At 36.7% G+C, this 20,814-nt stretch overlaps 1 protein-coding gene across 4 annotated transcripts; it reads right to left on the reverse strand.

Moving 5' to 3' along the window:
- On the reverse strand, positions 1 to 18,058 carry LOC110095695 (pentatricopeptide repeat-containing protein At1g08610). 4 transcript variants are annotated; one of them, XR_003699730.1, is made up of 3 exons: positions 17,782 to 18,058; positions 15,545 to 17,547; positions 1 to 666 (listed from the first exon to the last, which is right to left on the reverse strand). XR_003699730.1 is itself a non-coding variant. In XM_028692253.1 (2 exons), the coding sequence occupies exon 2, from the start codon at positions 17,383 to 17,385 to the stop codon at positions 15,655 to 15,657; it is 1,731 nt and encodes a 576-aa protein (XP_028548086.1). In that variant the 5' UTR covers positions 17,386 to 17,508; positions 17,782 to 18,057; the 3' UTR covers positions 15,437 to 15,654. The 4 variants fall into 4 exon arrangements, 1 of the variants encoding a protein (XP_028548086.1); XR_003699729.1 differs by having other exon boundaries at positions 1 to 324; positions 15,545 to 17,508; positions 17,782 to 18,057; XR_003699728.1 differs by having other exon boundaries at positions 15,545 to 17,508; positions 17,782 to 18,057.
- Positions 18,059 to 20,814: the final 2,756 nt, after the last annotated feature.

Consider the following 20,814-nt stretch of genomic DNA (forward strand, 5'->3'; position numbering starts at 1 on the left):
AAAAACATAAAGAAAACACTAAACCTAACAAATAACATAAAGGTGATTACATTATTACAAGTGTTGCAAAAGTTGCCGCATACGCTCATGTAGTTGACTTTAAGTAGGGAAAAAAGCAAAATGAAAGTGAAACTCATACTGCAGATCTTGCTAGTCAGCCAGGTTTAAAAACTTCATTTGCTTACTTCCAGTCAGAAACTTCTTCATTCTTTTCTTATACAAGTCTGAAATAAAAACTTCCTCAGCTAGATCCCAAGGTCAATAAGAATGATATTATCTACGTCACAAGTTGATCTTTCAACTACATTTGAATCTCCACCTTCCCTGTTAAAGCGTAGCTCATGAAAACGCGTTTGAAGAAAATGAACACTAATAAAGTGGCGATCTTTCTCAAAAAACCTTATTTTCCACATATTTCCAGCCTCTAGCATTTAAGAAAATTTCAGTTCTGTTGCCCTCCCCTCCATCGCCTCTTCATGTAAATACCAAAGTACACAATCCTTGTGTTCATGCCATACATGCACGCAACATCTGAATATCCTAACTAGTTGCTCAAGCGGACTATCAAAACACCTTGACATACACTCATGCATTCAACTGCCAACGATGTCCACGAAGCCCTTCGTTGATATACCTTGAAACTTCTCATTATCCAACCAATACAATCTATAAAACATATGATCAAGTAAGACTTACCGCTACTTAAAAAAAATAACTGCTAAAGGAAACAAGAGATGTAGCTACAATAACCCTCATAGATAGCTGAAATGTTACAACAACCCTCTTAAATATCTAAAATGTCACAACAACCACCTTAAATACAATAAACAATAATAATCAGAGAAATACACAATAATACAGAATAATACACCGTAGTCATAAGAGTAATACATATTAATACACAATAATACACAGTAGTACACAACAGTCAGAAGCACAATACAAAGTAATATACAATAATACACAGTAATACACGACAATACACAGTAGTCATAAGAGCAATACACAATTCAGTACACAACAATACACATCAATACTCAAAGAAATATACAACAATATTTAACATTCATAAGAGAAATACTTAGCAGTTTGCGAAGAAATATACAACAATACAGAATATCTCCCACATAATTTCCCAATTACGCAATTAAATTTTACAATGATTTATTACAATACATAATGAAATTTTACATCAGATATTTTGCTGGATGTGTTGAACATCAATTATTATAATTAAAAAATTACACATCAACCATTTTGATTTGAGTCAATGATATTCATCATCATCCTCATATATTCAGGTATCGGCTGGCTGGTTGTTGCCCGAAGAACAAATTCCTCCGTGAACTTTCTTGTATATTTGAGATCTTGATATGGCTTGATGGTGAACATTGTCCTGATGTAGTTCCCTCTATGACATGTTTCATACTCTTAGATTTTCTTTTTTGGTCCTTATTCTCTATATTTTTGATGAAAAACTTTGATGAATCACTTGAGGCATAATCTATACACATTCCACCAACACCTTCCAAAAATTCATCTTCAAAAAGTGAATACAATTTTCTTGAATAAAATCGAACAGCTTGCTTTAAAAATGGGTTGCTTTTTATCAAAGGTATTATTTCAAATTGGCTACATCTGAAATCTTCATCCTGCTCATTCTGACGCCAAGTCATCATTACCTTCTCTAACCTCAGAAAAAAATCAGTTATAAAATTTATTGGCTTCGAAATGTCATGGCACACATTATTAGTAGACTTGCTACGCTATGTTGATAAAATATTCATATTAAATAAATTATTCTTAAATGTTGTTGACCACTTATTACTTATCTTATAAAGCTGCTTCAACCAATTATGGCTCTAGAAGCCCCCTTCTGTGATTATTTCAATCCAAGTTCTTTCGAACTCATCAAAATCACACTTGTTCAAACACTTATAAATCAATGCAAATGCTGATGCGACAAACCCGATGTGCAAGATGAATGATAAGACTTTGGGCTTACACCAAAGCTTTAAACAGAGACAAGCTTGACAGGAAACGAACATGCAAACACACAGACTCACACGCACACATAGATATGCATAACAATGGTTTAAACCTAAAATGAGGGGACTTAAAGTTTTCAAATTTAAAGGAATTGGTTTAGGGGGAGCAATAAAGACATCCTCAGCTACTAAGGCACTTCTATATAAAGTCTCAGCTAGGGTCGAGGTTAGTCTCCTAGGGGTAGCAGTGTAATCCATGGTTTAAAATTGCGCAATATGAGGCTCGCCTTTACGCAATTCCAGTAAAAACGCCTCGATGCTTACGCCTCGAGTTTTTTTTATGAGGCTTGCGCCTCAACTTGGTTGAGGCCTGGCTAAAGGCCCGCCTCGCCTCACTGGCATGAGGCTTACGCCTCACACTATATATATTAAAACTTACATGAATCTTGAAGTAAATGCCCGACATTGGATTCTATATGAGAGGAGGAATGGGAGATAGCAGTTCATCATAATGATGATTCAAATGAAGAACCCCTTAGTGATGACAGCGTTGATGACTTATGAGTTCTTATGTGATATGTCATTGCTATTTAACTTTTTTAGAAATTAGAATTATAATGTTAATGAAAAGAATACTGGGATTTTGGAAAGTAGAAAATTTGAGTTGAACTATATTTCATGTTGTCTTATTATTGGGATATTTTGATTTTCACTTCAATATCTTATGTTTTTTTTATGTTTTATATTATTCACTCATTAGCATATAAAAATTTATCATTATGTTACGGAATCTTTTGTATTTTGAGGCTTACGCCTCAAAACGCCTTGAGGCTTACGCCTCGCCTGCACGAATGAAAAACGCCTCAATATCCGAATACGCAATTTTAACAATATGGTGTAATCTATCAAATTCATCCAACTAGGAGAGAGATGGTCTTAAAGGGAAGGACAAGATCTCTATCGGGTAACACAACATGAATCAGGAACAAGATAAGGTGATGGCTCCTGACTCACAGTCATAAAGGATAGCCAAACGAATCACCAACAGGTATGGGACTTAAGAAATTGAGTATGGTATCCATACCAGAAGGTGGCACGACAGTTAAGTTGTGACATGAAAGTATGGGCTAAGACTTTCTCTCACATTAAGTCGGTACGAGGAGTGGTGGGATAAGCCCAATCACGAAAGTCACACTCTTAAAAATGTAAATCTTGGTGAGTGATCCTAAAATAGACTCCAATTAAAATAAGATGAGACCCATTATTCAAGTTAGGCTCAAAACCTTCAGAATCAAATCATTGTCTTCCGAACTCATTTCTATCATCAATAGAATCAGATTTGGGTATAACCTTAAGATTGATAGACTCGGGGTTAGTTAAATTGGGGCTTAAATCAGGTAGTAAAATTCAATTTAACCAATTCCGACTCGAGATCATTTATCACAGATTTTAAAGTCAACTCATGTATGGGTTACAACTAAGTCAGGATCTTCCGAATTTAATTTCAATGTGTTCGACGTCAGATTGGCTTCTTTCAAAGATCACATTACTATCATCCAGGCATACCTTATCCAAAGAGTATAGTGAGGAGACTGGGATCGGGGTGGCCTAATGGTGTCGACGCTTTAAAGGTTCTAATTTTCTTAGCGCAGGATTTAAGTCATGCTGGGAGTCTGATTCAATCACTGTTTTTTCTGTGATCCCAAGATCTAACTTGGAAAGAATGTCAATCAATTTCACAAACAATTTTACCAGAGTTATCTATAAACCTTCAGTAAGCAATCTTCCAAAACATCTATAAAATCTAAAACATCAATATTCAAGTCGATCATATCTCAAAACATCATATACAATACTCAGGAACTAAACTATCAATACAAGTAAGAGAATCTATCATGTCCTGAGTACAAAAGAATCATCTATCGATCAAAAGACAAAAAAACCTGAAGATCAGGATCAATTCCTATCTCTGCTCCCGAGCCTGACCTGAAAATACTAACCACATATAATAGCTTCAAAGCCCAGCAGGTCACCTAATACCTATAACTGAAAATCAAAGCACGGCGGTGCTATCATAAATGCATGTCAATCTATCAATCTGAATCATCAAGGTCAATGAGTCATTCATGGAATCAATCATGTAGTTGATGCAATCCGAAAATCAATAGTCAATAAAACCAGTCAATGCAGCGGCAGGCAAATCAATCATTTCATCATTCAATCAATCACTATCCTTCAATCAAATCATAACTGGTCAAATCAATGAAATCAGTCCGAGAAAAGCAATACGGAACAATGAATCTATACGACAGTCAATACGGTACAGAACAGTAGGCAGTAGTACGATGTCCATGTTCATTGATCAATTACAGTATCTATATCTATCAATTGTCCATATAAATGCGCAGTGTCGATGCACAGTCAATCAATCAGTGAAATCAATGAAATCGTACGATCTAGTATCCAATCAAAGTCGATAAAGCAGGAATCTATAAAACAATGAATCCATAAATCAATACAGTAAACATGCAATTCAATACTATATACTGGACAAGTACAATCAACTGGCTATGTTGTTGTTGTAGAATCATATTGCTGTTGTAGTAATCCATACATTGGTTCTATCATAAGAGTCGTCACTCTTTTCCGTCCGTTCGATTATTTATAAATCCTTATGACTCCCATCGTTATATCAACTGATCAATGGTTTAAAGGAAAGCCCGTCGGCCCACCATCCTGTACAGGTCAATATCAATCCTCCAACCAATGTTCAACCAGGTTATACGTGTGTTCCAGTATCAATAATCAATCAATAATCAGTTTAATAATCAATATTAAAGCAATCTATAGCATTATATACAATAATCATAAGCATATCAATCTAATCTATCAATTTTCGGGAAAAATCAGAAATCGTACGAAAATCGGGCAGAGTAACGACAGTCGGTTCAATTTACACAAAATCCTGCAAAAAGGCACAGTTCCAAATTCTTCCAAATTGACAGTAGAGCATTCACGAACATCAATATAAGATTATTATTCTATAGAATCAAAATCAAATCACGTCCTGATATTTTTCTATTCCAATTAAAATCGCGTTAGAATCATTCCGACGGTAATAATCATCGAGGAAAATACTCAAATGTGTACAAATAAGTCATATCTATAACATATAAATAGTTGTGCGGTGAAAGTTGTGTCAATACAAAATCAGGTCAAAAGTTCGACACAAAAACACAAAACAGTTGCACACTCGATCAAAATACAAAAGTCTCGAAAACAGAATAGGGTTCGGAGTCCTTTACAGGCGAGAACAAAACAAATCTTCTTAACAGCGTCGCGGACTGAAAAGCGCTCGGACTCCAAAACCAGCTTCCTTCTCTCTTCCTTCTCTTTTCTCTCTTGGCCTTTTCTCTCTCTCCAAATGAATCCAAAAAATTTAAATCCGATATTTATTAACCTTCGATCGTCCTGGACCGATCCAAATTTCGCTGGCTACGATGGGTTCTCTGGACAAATTTCGTACAGACGAAATCAAAAATTCCGTTCCGGGCCCCCGACTTTTTGCTTCTCTGGACAGAAATTTCGTACAGTACGGATGTCGACTGCTCCATGGTCGTAAAACGCGAAATGGGCAGATTTTCTTACAAATTTCTTTCAGTTCGTCAGACAATCCATGTTCGTACAGACGAACTGCATCTAAAAAATCAAGCTTTTGAAGGGTTTTACAATCTCATCCTCACCTAAAAAAAAATGTGTCCTCGACATTTCCTTAAGGGATCGAATGCAAAATCGATACAAAGCCAATACCGTCCAATCAAATTTCAAAAATTCCAAATCGAATCAAAGTCAAAAGCAAAATCAAAACTTGTCGGAATCCATCACAAAACAAACAATCAACAATCACATGTCAATGATGCAAATGTTCATATGTCAAATCAATCGTTAGTCAATCTAGTCATTACCAGTAGAACCTTCTGGTCGTTGCTGCCATCTCACGTGCTGTAAGACTCTGAGTACTGTAGATGCGTGGCACCACTGGAGGAAGTGTAGGACGGTACGTTGGCGCAACTGTCTCCCTCTGATCCCTTGACAGCTCTATCATGCATCCTGTTTGCTGATCTCTCCTGTGAGGTCCCTCGAGTGCCAACAGTCCTCTGCTGTCGTACCCGTGCCAAGAATCAGTCCCTTCCCCACAATCCTTTCTGGGACAATCTGCTGCTCTGTGGCCCGCTGCGTCCACAGGAAAGCTACTGTCCGGTCACACAGTAGCACCGACCTGCATGTCGATCCTACCACAGGAAGTGCCCGCTCGCAGACTACAGACGATACTACCGGTGCAGATCGCAGATGCAGCATCCTGATGCGATCCTTCGAACCCCATGACCTGCTTCCTTCTCTCTATCTCTGTTCTATTAAGAATCATCTCGTGGTGACCTCATCTTCTCCTCCTTCTGGTATCCTCGTACCTCGGTACCGTGTCGCCGAAGAATCAATCTCTATCTTCGGAGCTCGCTCCACTAGCTCAAAACCTCTGGATCCGGGAAAGGTACTAGTGGCTGCCTCAGTCTCTGTTCAATCCGTGTAGGATCTACTACTTTTCCTCGGCCGTAGAATCAGATTGTAGCAGCTACTCAGCAAGAGCCAGTAAAACTCGGCCTTCGTACTCCATCACTGACTCTGCGGCCTTGCTCCCAATCTCATGAAAGCTTCCTGATCCTGTCGCTGAGCTGCAACGGTGGTACAAGCCACATCACTGAACACTTATGTGAACTCATCCCAGGTTGATCTCGCATTGTCCTTCCCTGGATTCTCTCTCTGCTGTCCATCCACCATCTCTCCGCTTCTTCCTTCAAATAGGAAACACAGCTATGTACCTTTCTATTTCGCCGGACACTGCATGCTGTCAAAATCTTTTTCTACTCTCAAGGAATCCAATCTCCAGCAGCCTGTGGTCCCAAGCCTCTTAAACAACGGAGGCTTCAGCTTGTGGAACATCTGCAATGTCTGTCACCTCTTCTTCCTCTTGACTTCCACTCATCTTGCTCTGGGCATCCCCATTAACCATGTCAGACGCAGTACCAACTGCATCATACTCTCTGAAGGCATGGAGCTGCGACTGTGTTGCTCATTTGGTACGACTGGACTTTGCTGGAGGACCATTCTTTTTCACCTGCACAAATTTCAAACTAATGATACACACATGCCATTATGTATGCCAATGAGGCTCTAAAAGCTACCCAATCTACCAACCTCAATCCAAAACCACAACTCTGGCTAACAATGCCATTCTTCAATAACACTGCTCCTGATACCAACTGATATAGCCTCCAAGATCTAACTGGAAGTGAATTCACATCAATTTCACAAAATTACAGAGTTATCTATAAACCTTCAGTAGCAATCTATCAATTTTATAAAATCTACAACTCAATTTCAAGTCGTATCATATCTCAAAACATCATATACAATTATCAAGAACTAACTAAATCAATACAAGTAGAGAAATTCTAGTCCTTGTCCTGAGTACAAAAGATCATCTATCGATCAAAAAGTACAAAAAAAACCTGAAGATCTGGTCAATTCCTATCTCCTGCTCCCACGCCTGACCTGAAAACATATCAACCACATATAATGAGCTTACAAGCCAGCAGGTCACCTAATACCTTATTTAACTAAATCAAGCACGGCGGTGCTTATCTAATGATGCTGCAATCTTATCCAATCTGAATCAGTCAAGGTCTTGAGTCTATGCAGTGGAATCAACGCTAGTTGATGCAAATCCGAAATCAATAGTCAATAAAACCAAGTCAATGCAGCGGCAGGCAAATCAATCGATTCAATTCAATCAATCAATATCCTCAACAAATCAATACGGTCAATGCAATGAATCGTCGAAAAGCAATACGGAACAATGAATCTAACACAGTCAATACGGTAACAAACAGTAGCAGTAGTACGATGTCCATGTTCATTGCTATCAATACAGTATCTATATCTATCAATGTCCATATAAATGCTCAGTGCGATGCACAGCAATCAATCAGTGAAATCAATGAAATCGTACGATCTAGTAATCCAATCAAGTCGATAAAGCAGGAAATCTAATAAAACAATGAATCCATAAATCAATACAGTAACATGCCAATTCAATACTATATACTGGACAAGTACAATCAACTGGCTATGTTGTTGTTGTAGAATCCATATGCTGTTGTAGATATCCTACATTGGTTCTATCAATAAGAGTGTCACTCTTTTCGTCCGTCGGCATTTTTATAAACTCCTTATGACTCCCAATCTTATATCAATGATCAATGGTTTAAAGGAAAGCCCGTCGGCCCACTCCTGTACAGGTCAATATCAATCTCCAACCAATGTTCAACCAGGTTATACGTGTGTTCCCAGTATCAATAATCATATCAATAATCAGTTTAAAATCATATTAAAGCATCTATAGCAATTATACAATAATCATAAAGCATATCAATCTAATCTATCAATTTCGGGAAAATCAGAAATCGTACGAAAATCGGGCCAAGTAACGACAGTCGGTCAAATATACACAAAAATCCTGCAAAAAGGCAAAGTTCCAAATTCTTCCAAATTACAGTAGAACATTCACGCATCAATATAAGATTATTATTCTATAGAATCAAATCAAATCACGTCCTGATATTTTTCTATTCAATTAAAATCGCGTAGAATCAATTCCGACCGGTAAAATCATCGCAGAAAATACTCAAATCGTGTACAATATCAATCTATAACATACTAAAAGTTGTGCGGTTGAAAGTCTGTTGTCAATACAAAATCAGGTTCAAAAGTTCGACTACAAAAACACAAACAACGTGCACAACTCGATCAAAATACAAAATCTTCGAAAACAGAAATAGGGTTCGGAGTCCTTACGCGAGACAAACAAATCTTTCTAACAGCGTCGTCGGACGAAAAGCGCTCCGTGACCTCCAAAACCAGTCTTCCCTTCTCTTCCTTCTCTTTCTCTCTTGCCTTTTCTCTCTCTCCAAAATGAATCCAAAATATCTAAAATCCGATATTTATTAACACTGATCGTCCTGGACGATCCAAAATTTCGTCCTGTACGATGGGTTCTCGGACAAATTCGTACAGACGAATCCAAATTCGTCCGGGCGACTTCTCCTGGACAATTTCGTACAGACGGATCGTCCCGACTGCTCCAGGTTCGTACAAACGAAAATGGCAGATTCTTCACAAATTTTCTTCGTCCAGTACTAAATCCAGTTCGTACAACGAACTGCACTAAAAAAATCAGCTTTTGAAGGTTTACAAGTTTCATCCTCAAAGAATCCTCGTATCATTGATAATCATTAGCATCCAAGAAAATGGATGCACTCAGTCTCAGGTTCAGGGACCTCTTCTTTTTAATCATTTCCTTTATTACAATCAACCTCAGGGTCAAGGAATGGGGAGTCTAAAGGTTGAATGGGATGGCTAGAAGTGGGTCCAATGGGAGCTATAAGAGATTGATCTATCAGAAGACTCCATGAAGGGTCGGCCTTTAAGTTTGAAGAGACTTACAGGGTGGGGCAGCAACCCTGATTGTTACTAAAGATGGGTGACCACTAGTAGGGAAGTGTATTTAATACCAAGTTCTCGTTTATGTTTTTCCAATCGGAGGTGGGGTATTCGCCACGAGACTCTTTATGATCTTCCAACCTCATCCAAAATTGGAGAGCATTACCGCTTAGGTGTGACCTAGCAATGCTAAACTGGCGAGAGTTAGGGATTTCACGCGATTCAAAATAGTCCTCTAATTGTCTAACCCATTCCCTAAAATAGTAAGGGTCCAAAGAACCATCAAAGGTAGGCAGACGATAAGGTGGCTTAAAGTGAGGTCGTTGTGGCTTAAACTCGGGTCTAGGTTGAAACGCAGAGTGGGACACATAATTCGAGCGGGGATAGTCAACAGGTTTCTCCGTCATAATTCTAGTCATAGTGCCCACTAGGTTAACGATGTCATCTAAGCTCTTTTGAAGTCTTATCGGGTCCATTGGTTCGGGTTGGGGTTGGTTAGGGACGGTGTCGGGGCGGTGGACAGCACTTATACACGCAGTTAGGTGGATCCTAAAGCTCCTAAATACTACTGGAAGACTCGGGACAGCAACCTAACACAAGGTGGCACGTGTCTAGCAAGTTTAGGGTTGGAAGCCAAGTGTGGACAGCCACTAGGACAGCCTTCCGGTCAATTATAAGTCTCCAACAAGTGCAGTTTTTGAGTGGACAGCAATAGTACACAACTAGGAAAATTATTCCAAGTGTTGAGAGTAACTCCTAATGTGTGGACAGCACTTAGGACTTAAGTTATAGCCTCCCAACGGCTTATAAACACTGCAGGAAATTAAAGGTAGCAGTCAAACAAGTGTTAGACTTCCTAAACAGTGAATGACAGCTGCAGGAAAGTGAGGACAGCAGGGTTAAATCAAGCCGAAGTTGTTCTAAACACTTAGGAATCTTCCCAAACAAAAGGCCAACACTAAGATGCTAGTTAATATGACCTAACTCAGCTAGATGAGTGCAGGAAATGCAAAAACAGTGACAAAAACAGTGAAATTTGCTATCTAAGCAATGATATGCATGCCAATTTTAAACTACAATAAGAAGCTAGACCCTAGGATGTTTTCTAAACATGCCAAGCATGATAACCATGCTCTGATACCAAGATGATGTGAAACCAGGAATTTGAATCTCAGAAAATTAATGAAAGTTTGTTGAAGTAATGAAAGTTCATTCTTAATGATTTTCTTAATTGAAACTTCAAGAGAGATCTAAGAATTTAACCAAATCAAGGCAAGTCGTGCTGCTAAATTAGCAAGAAATTTTAAAATAACAACGACAATAAGTAGTAGTGCAAATGAGAAGCCAACGAGAATCCAACGGTTAACAAAGCGATTGTCTCACCTTGAGGCTACGCTCATTTATCTACTTCTAGGGTTGTTGGAAAAAGAATAACCACACGAGAGATGAAACCACTCCGAGGGCAACGGTGCCGACGATTCGTAGAGGTGGAAAGGGCAAGGGCGGCGGTGGAAGTGGTCGGCGGCTTACAATGATCCAACGTCCGGTCGCGATGTGCTCCTCAATTGATAGTGCTAATTGGTACCGGATCCGGTTGAGGTAGTTGTTGACCGTGACATCCCAATCCGGTTAAGGATCAAAGAAAGGTGAACGTAGGATGTCGGTTCTCCCGTTGATGTCCTCTACAAATCCATGATCAACTTGTGGGTCCGCCATTCATGATTTTGAAGTGAGGATGGGGTCGGCGCTAAAAGCTCTCCAATGGGGGGAAGAGGGGCTGGCGGTTTGTAGAGAGGATGGGGGAGGCTGGCGGGAGAGAGAGAGAGGGAGGAGTGGATGTGGTGAAGCAAAAAAAAAAACTGAAGTTCTATTTCAGTTTTAGGAGAATTAGGAGGGAAGAATATTGGTGATTTGAATTCCCAATTAAGTGCATTAAAGGCATTAATTGAAAATCAAATATTGGGAGGCCAAGGGAGGGCCGGCGGCATTAATAGAGGAGCTAGGTTTGGAAATAAAACTGAAATAATTTCAGTTTTAAGTGAAATTGGAGGGATTTATTTTGAAATTTAAAGTTTGAATTTCAAAATAAGGGAAGGGTTTAATTGTGCAATTAATGGAGCCAATGAAGAGGAGGGGGCCGACGGCATCAAGGAGGAAGAGGAGAATTAGGGATGAGGTGGGGGTTTCCAAATCCGGACGATGACTAGGAAAATCTTGTCTCATGAATCCAATTTCATTTGATGTGAAATTGAATTCAAAGTTCGAAAACTTTTCTAAAATGGATTTTCCAAATTTGGAAATAATTTGAAATTTGAAAATCAAATTCCAAGCGAGGTCATGAGGGGAAGAGATGGTGGGAGGTTGGGGCTGGAGAGGAGCCGGCGGCAAGGTGGCCGGCCAGTGGGGATTAAAGTGACCGACAGGTGGGGTGTCTCAAGGCGGCAGCAAGAGGGGAGATGGCTCGACTTCTTCCAAATTGATGGTGTGGATGGTGTCGCTTGTGGATGAGGTGAAAATCAATGGAAACTAATACTAGGAGAACTCACAAAGAGATCTCATGCGAAGAACTCACTAAGAGATCTTTGAACTCACAAAGAGAACACACAGTGGAAATTTTCATTCATCAATCAATAATCCAACAATACAAAGATCAAGCCTTTATATAGGCTCAACAAACATAAGGAAAATAAAAGACGACATTGCCCTTGGGCTACAACAAACACTAACTCCCTCATAGGGGTACAAATGGAAAAACAGGAAATACAAATAACATGAATAAAATAAAGCCTCAAAATAAAGCTGTTGAATCATGGCCGTCGCTCGACGACCCCTCCAATGGTACGTATGTCAGAATCTTCTGCGGATGTCCTCATCACTAAAACTAATATTATGAGCATAATTATAGTATATATCATATGCTTTCTTCTCACAATTATAAACACCCTGTGTATAAGAGAAAAAACTTCATATCATTGAATATAAACTTGTAAACAATTCAATTAATAGCAATACACAACAATACATAACTAAATATATAGCAATACACAACTCGGTACGCAACAATACACATCAATACACAGCAATACATAGCTCAGTACATAATAATACACAGTAATACACAGCTCAATACATAATTTTATACAATAGTACACATTAATACACAATAAATACATAGATCAGTACACAACAATACATAGCTTAGTACACAGCTCAATACATAGCAATAAATAGCAGTACATAGCTCATTACACAACAATACATAAAAATACATAATTATACAAAGGTTAATATACAACAATAAACAATAGTGCACATCTAAATACATAACTTAGTACGCAGCAATACACAACAATACACGTCAATACACAATAATACACATTACATAACAATATACAACAATACACAGTAGTACGCAGTAATACACAATAATACATAGTAATAAACAACAATAAACAGTAATACATATCAATACACAGTAATACACACAATAGTACACAACTCAATACATAGTAATGAATAGTAATATATAGCTGTGCATAGCAAAATGCAGCTAAATACATAGCAATACATAACAGTGCACAGCTAAATTAACAGTAATACACATCAGTATACAACAATACACAACTCAATACACAGAAATACACAGCTCAATATAAAGCTCAACATAATGTTTATTAACAAAAAATAAACACATTTGCTATATAATTTCCCTATGTATTGTTATAAGCTTTTATATAAGATTATGCACTGCAATACATAGCAATACATGGTGTGTATTAGGAAAAAAAATTTAACATAATTTTACAAATACACATAATTTGAATAATACACCCTAAACCCTGAAAAATTATATATTTACATTAAAACTCATTACATAACAAAAACATGCTTCTTCACGGCGTTTGATATATAAATAATTGAAGAGCACACTATAAACCCAAAAAATATATATATATATATATATATAATAATAGGAAACACAATAAAACTTTGGAGGAGTTTAAAATTTACAGATAATAACCCTAATTTTTCTCCTAAGGTTGGTTGTAGTAGCTCTTCCTGGATGTTTAGCAAACCGTCTTAAATCTCTTCGGAGAATGCATCGTTCTCCAAACCAGTTTCATCTTCTTTGCCTATCTTATTTTTATTTATCTTTTTTTTTCTTTCTAAGCGGGTAAAAGGTGATATTCCGCCCGCCCAAATACTATATACTTGGGCTCTTTTTCGAGTTTCTTTTTTAAAAAAGGTAAAACGAGTGTCTGAACTGGGATGGGTCGTCGGGTCGTAAGAAACATAACAAAAATATTAAATATCCACATGTTAGGATTTTATTAGAGTCCAGACGTAGAGTTACATCCGAACTCCACACAAAATAATTTCTCGAGGGATGGAAGGACAATGGTAATGCTAGACAAGATAGTTGGATTTCAAGGATGAGTGCAGCAATAATAGAGATTTTTGACAAGTTTTTTTTTTTTTTGATTTAAAAAATAGATTTAATTAAATAAATACATAAAGACAAAACTAATGTGCATTAACTTCTTGCACAATTTTTTGTTCTCATAACTTTTTTCTTGCCTTGAGTATAAGCAAATTTTGTATTTGACCTTAGTACATTAGAAAGGGCAATATATCCCCCCCTTTCCGAGTAATTTTAACATTTATGATTCATCTACACAAGACATTTTACAATACGGGCAATAATTGGATTTTGATAGTGATCGATGTGTTTCAAATTAGGTATTCATGACATTGCATTTGTGGTCCATTATTTTTGTCTTGTTCAATTGAATCAATAATGAGGGTTCTTTTCGATAATCTCACACTCCAAACATATCGACACAATCTACTTTGAGAATTGAGCAATGTTTAACTAATTTTAGAGTTTGCATGAAGCATTCTCCTTGCGAGACTACTTTTGTTGTTGTTCATCATTTTAGTTAAATTCCATCAAATCAAGTTATGGGATTTATACGAAAGTCAACAATAGATTGTCATTTCATATGGGATGCACACTTTTCATGGAAATTGTCACTCATGTTTCCAATCATGAATAATGGAAGATATCTTCACTAAAGCTAAAGGTCACACACATTTTTCTCATTTATGTAACAAGTTAGAGCTAACCAATTTATAAGCTCTAGCTTGAGGGTGATGTCGCATAAAAGCTAGGTTCCTTGTATTAGAAAGTGAATATATCAAAAGAAATATGATTTATATCCTCATAATTAGGATTATTATTCTCTTTTATTTGTTTCCTATTTGCACTATCATGATGCATATTTATAAGCATGTATTATTTAGTCAATAACACAAATTTGTTTTCTCTTAACAAAGCCAAGCGCATGATATAAAAATGAAGTAAAATGCATTTACCACTCAATTCATCGAAACAATGAAATAGAATTTGATGTTTGGAAAATGGGAGTCCTATTTGTCACCAACCTAAAAGTATATAAAGTTTTCATAATTTCAACTTATAGACAGAATTGCATAAACAAGATTTCGAATAAAAAAATATTGCAAAGGGAAAATTACCACTTCTTTTTATATAAGATGAACATTTATAAATAAAGTTGGGTCCTCTCTTTCTAAATTAAAAGAAAAATGAAATGAATTATGCTCTTGGTAACAGCTTAACTTGAATTTACATCTAAAGTGATTTTATGGTGCCAGCATGGTATAACATACAGAGGATATATTATAATGGTTGTCATTGTTTTAGGATCCATCCCTCTAGGGAGAAAGCATAAAGAAAGATAAAAAGGAATGCAATATAATTGCTTAGTAAAATAGAACTTTCAGAACTTAAATTTCAAGTGATTTAGGTTTCATTTGGGGGCAGCTTTCCTACTGCTTCTTAAATCCGTATTTTAGAACAAAAATTAATTAAAAAAATTGCTTTAAGAAGCAGTACGAAAGTTGTCACAAACAAAGCTTTAGTTATTGAGATATGAGAGAATAAAAATCAAATGCTAAATCTGAGCAAAAGATATCACCTTAGTAGGTAGTCAGCAACAACATATTCCAGTGCACGCATAGCACTATGCCTTTAATGATGTCAAAATTGGTTAGGTTCTGCATTTCTATCAATCTAAAAATGATCTAATCAAGAAGTTTCTCCGAGAATCTTATACTCGACTAATTTTTTTTGCAGTGTGGCTGCTCCATCTAAGAGACCAGAATCAGCAATGCCCTTAACCAAAGATTCATAAATTGCTTTACTTGGCTTAGCACAACTAGATACCATCATATCCAAGACCTCAATAGCTGAATCCAACTGTTGATTCCTACATAACGCTTGTATCAAAACAGTGTAAGTAGATCCCCTAATCCTGCAATTGATCCTGAACATCTCCTTCAACATTTGCATGGCCTCCTTCACCATATCTTTCTTGCAAAACCCTACTACCAGCGATCCGTATGTGATGTCATCCGGCGTGATACCATCACCAATCATTTCATCAAACACCACCATTGCTTTCTCTATCTCACCATTCCTTGAAAATCCATCAATTAATATGTTATAAGAGATCAGAACCAAACTAATATCATTTTCTCTCATATATTGAATAACATCTAAAGCCTCCTCTGTCATATTTTCTTTACACATTGCTCCAAGAAGAGTATTATACGTGATTATATCAGGACAGCATCCCTCAGATACCATATTCTCCAGGATATCTATGGCCTGATCTAGTAGTTGATGTTTGCACAAATTATTGATCAAGATATTGTAAGTAACAACTGATGGACGATAAGAAGCCTGCTTCATTACTGATAGAACATGATCTGCTTCAACCCATTTACCTTGGCTGCAGAGACAATGAAGCAAAGTATTATATGTGATTGCATTTGGCTCCAAACCATACTGCAAAAGAGCTTGCATAACTATCATTGCATCCTCAAATTTCCCCTCTTTACATATCACATTTAAAAGAGAGTTGTAAGATACTATATCTGGATGGCACCCTTCTAGTGACATATCGCCTAAAACCTCCATGGCTCTGGAAACCCCACAATGTTTGCAAACGAGTTCAAGAAGCACTGTGTAAGATATTAGATATGGAGGATAACCTTTTCTCAAATGGCTTCTCCAAAACCAAATAGCTTCCTCATACCTTCCTTCATTAAACATGCACCTGAACAATGTATTGAAAGTTATGACATCTGGAGGACAACCAGTAAAACTCATATCTTCAACAAGATTAATGGCAGAAGCAAGTTGCCCTCTCTTGCAATACCCACCAATCAATTTGTTGTAAGTGATTATATCAGGGATTCCACCTGACATAACCATGACTTTAAGAACTTTGCAAGCTTTCTCCACTCTTTCGGCATTTACTAATCCTCTGATCAGGTTTGCACAGCACTCAAAGTCAGGGATCTGCCCATATCGTGCCATGATATCAATAAGACGGCAGGCTTCAATCAGCTTACCGTTCTGACAATAGTGACATAAAATGTTGTTGTTGGATCCCTCATTGTAGTTTAAAAAATAACCATCAGGAGAAAATGCAGTTCCATTCTTCTTCATAAAGCTCATAGCTTTGGAAGCAATAACTTTTCCAAAACTGTTATAGTTGACTTTATTCCCATTATTTACCTCTGAGTAAATAATATTCTCCTGTGGAGAAACATGCACAACAGCCTGGGGGGTAACAACAATTTCCTGCTTTATGGAGGGTTCGCTTCTGGGATTATGAAGGTTCGGGTGATTATTCATGTAAACTGCAGCAGATGTCCTAAACAAAAGGCGTCTCGAACTATGATCATGCTTTGAGCAAGATGTGAGTGAATGAATTCCTTGGAAACAGTGAAAATCGCTTCTAATAGACATGGAGCAGCTACTCTCTCTTCCAATGGAGTTTAATTAATTAAAAAAGAACTCAAATTAACGATGAAAGGAATGAGAATGCATGCACTAGCATGCATGGCGAAGCGGCCATAACACCCTCAAGCACTGCATTGGGCAAACATGGATAATTATAACAATCCCAAGCTGAAAAAGCCAAATTCAAATGCATAATAAATTGAAGAAAACAAGAAAAAATAAATTGAATGCATAAAAGGACTAACATCAAGACAGTCAGATGGTCGAATTAAAAAAATTACTGCATATGTGAGCCAGAAAAGAAGGACTCTGAATCTTTTGCACAAGAGAAAGCTTATGCAATTAAATGAAGAAAAAATAATGAACAACTAAAGGGAGGAAGAAGGAAAGATTATCTCTTACCAGTTTACAAAATTTGCGTCCTTGAAACAGAAAAACTGAAAATGACGGGTAAAGAGAGGACTAAGGGATGCAAATTGAAGAATTGAACCCTAGGGTGGCGTATCTCTATCTCTCATATTAGAAATTTCTCGGTTCTTGACTTCCGAGACTGCGAGGAGCAGGACGAACCAAGTAGGGTTTGGCTTATCGATACCAATCCGACCTAGCGTTCCAACCGCCACGTCGGCATTAGCGGCCTTAGTAGTGAAAAATTATTTGGCGGGGACTCCTATGTAACTTTACATTCATACTCTAATAAAATACAATCACATGATGCCCTAACGATTAAACGATAAATTTTAATAATTAGCATGTGTTTTCAACTTATTGAGTAGCATGACGACCCGACCCGGATCAAATGCGAAAATTAAAAAGAAATGTGCTAATTTCTAAGGTTTAAGATTTTTGTGGGCGATTTTTGCCACCTGAGATATGATTTTTCCTAAGAAGATAGTTGAGAAAGAAAAGAGAGGAAGAGGCTATGAAAATAAAAATCGGGTTGGAAGACATCGACTCCTACAAGATGGAAGGAATTATGTAAGAGACGCAAAACATTTAGGAAGGCTTACCGCAGTGAACTACAGGTGATAAGTCGGGGATATTATCGGTAAATTTTAAACTCAAAAGATGTTTTATTATTTTTCATTTGAAAATGAAAAGATTTTAATGGCTTAGGGAGTATCGTTCAATTTTTTTTTTTTTTTTTGCTTCTTCAAATTTATATTGCTCTACACATGCTTAGATGCAAGCTTGGATTCTGTTTGCAAGTCCAGATAAAAACACAATTTGATATGTATTATTATTGTGTATTACCGCTTCTATGTACCTCTATGTTCTGCATTTGTGTGTCGTTTCTGTGAACCTATGTGTACCACTTCTATGTACCTATGTATACCGGTGTTGTGTATCAATGTGTACCAGTGATTTTTGTGTACTGTCATATTTATATCAGAATATTAGATATGTTTTTTTTCTTGTGCATAGGATTTTTATAACTCTAAGAAAGAAGCATATGATATATATTTTCACTATGCTCATAATCTTGGTGTAAGTGTTTTCAAAGAACGTCACAGTTTTTGGCCTAATTCGAGAAAAATAAGATCGACGGACTTTGTCTGTTCTAAAGCTGAATTTAAGAAGGGTATTGGCTAAAATTCTAAATCAAAAAAATGAAATCAAACCGGATGTCTTGCTATGATTAGATTTTTAGTGGATAAAGATGGAGTTTGGACGACGCAAAAATGCATAGAGAGCCGCAAATCACAAATTAACTAGGCCAAAAGATCAACATCTGCTTAGATAATGTAGGAATATTAGTAATAATGAAGCATCAGTTCTTAAATCAATGACAGAAGCTGGGATAAGAACAATTGATGCATTTACTTGCCTACCTGATGAAGTAGGAGGTGTAGAAAATGTAGGATTCTTTAAAAGTGAGGCATAAAAATACATTTAGAAAGAGAAAAGAACGAAGATTAAGAATAGGGACACTAATTCCCTATTTGAACTATTTAAAGAAAAATTAGTTGAGATAACATGTTTGCATGGGACGTCCAAACTAATGAGGATGATAGATTATTGAGTTTTTTTTTTTTTTTTGATGGGTTGGGATGAATAAATTATTACTGCTTTGGAGATGCGATAATTATTTTTACTAGTTATAGACTTAACAAATATAATTTAGCTTGTGCATCCTTTGTTGGAGTTACTAATCATTGGCATAATATTCTGTTAGGGATGACATTTTTATCATAGAAGACTATTGAATTATTTATCTGATTATTTATAACTTTTTTTACTAATAATATGTGATAAAAAACTCATAACAATATTTACTGACCAGGATCATGCAATAGCTAGGGAAATAAACATTGCATTGCCTCAGCAAGCCATACCTTGTGTCAATGGCACATCAGCAAGAATATGTCTAAGGTGTGGTGCTTCAATAGCAACAACAAAGTCAAAGGCCTTTTTTTATAGATGTTTAAGCAAGTGTGATCCTAATGAGGTGTTCGAGAAAACCTAGGTTGAAATGATCACTAAAGGGTTCCTCTAAAGTCATGACTGGTTGAAGGAGCTTTACAGAATTAGAAACAAGTTGTCAACAATATTTAATAAGAATCATTTTAATCTTAACATTCTTTCAACACAGCATAGCGAGTCCACTAACAATGTATTCCATAACAATTTCAAACCAACAAGTTTCATAACTAATTATTTTTTAGGCTTAGAGAATGTGGTGATAACTTGGCATCAGAATGAATAGGATAAAGATTTTATATGCAGCCAGTGTGAGATAGTACATTTAATAAAAAATAACCCTAAAATAATCTGCCTAATTTTATTAAAGAAAATTATATAGATTTATTTAAGAAGAGTTTTAACATGATGTGGGTGGAATGTGTATAGATCACGCGTCAAGTGACTCTACATTTTTTGTCAAAAGCGTCGAGAAGATTAATCAGTCAAACCATTGGATTATTCATTTTGATGCAAAAAAGGGTACCATACAATACAACTGTGGAAAGTTTGACATGATGGGTTTAGTAAATTCTCACTACATGAGAGTTATGAGGCAGTTAGATATAGTTAATATTCCTTCAAAGTACCTTCTGCTGAGATGGTCAGCTAGAGCTAGGAAGTATATTCATGTTGGATGAACATTCACATGTATGGGAAAGAAGGCAATCCCATCTCAGAAAGGATGTAGTGGTATGATATTCAGGAATCATCTTAGCATATTTGAATATCAAATTAGCACACGAGCATAGGGGAATGAGGAAGAAGAACAATATATGTTGGTTGCAATGACTGACATGGTTGAAAATGTCGACTGGATCTTGGATGAAAAAAAAAAAGAACCACAAGTTTGTTAGCAACACAGGTGGTGGTTTTAAATTGAAAGACCCACTCAAGTACAGGCCTAAAGGCATATCTAATTCAAGATTGAAGAGTCACTGGTAAATGAAAAAATGTAAGAAAAAGAAACTTGTA

The sequence above is a fragment of the Dendrobium catenatum genome, unplaced genomic scaffold, assembly GCF_001605985.2.
Source record: "Dendrobium catenatum unplaced genomic scaffold, ASM160598v2 original_scaffold_153559, whole genome shotgun sequence".
Classification (NCBI taxonomy): Eukaryota; Viridiplantae; Streptophyta; class Magnoliopsida; order Asparagales; family Orchidaceae; genus Dendrobium; species Dendrobium catenatum.

Bases quoted from the DNA above. Each gene is read 5' to 3' on its own strand.
- LOC110095695 (XM_028692253.1), bottom strand. From the start codon at position 17,385: ATGTCTATTAGAAGCGATTTTCACTGTTTCCAAGGAATTCATTCACTC.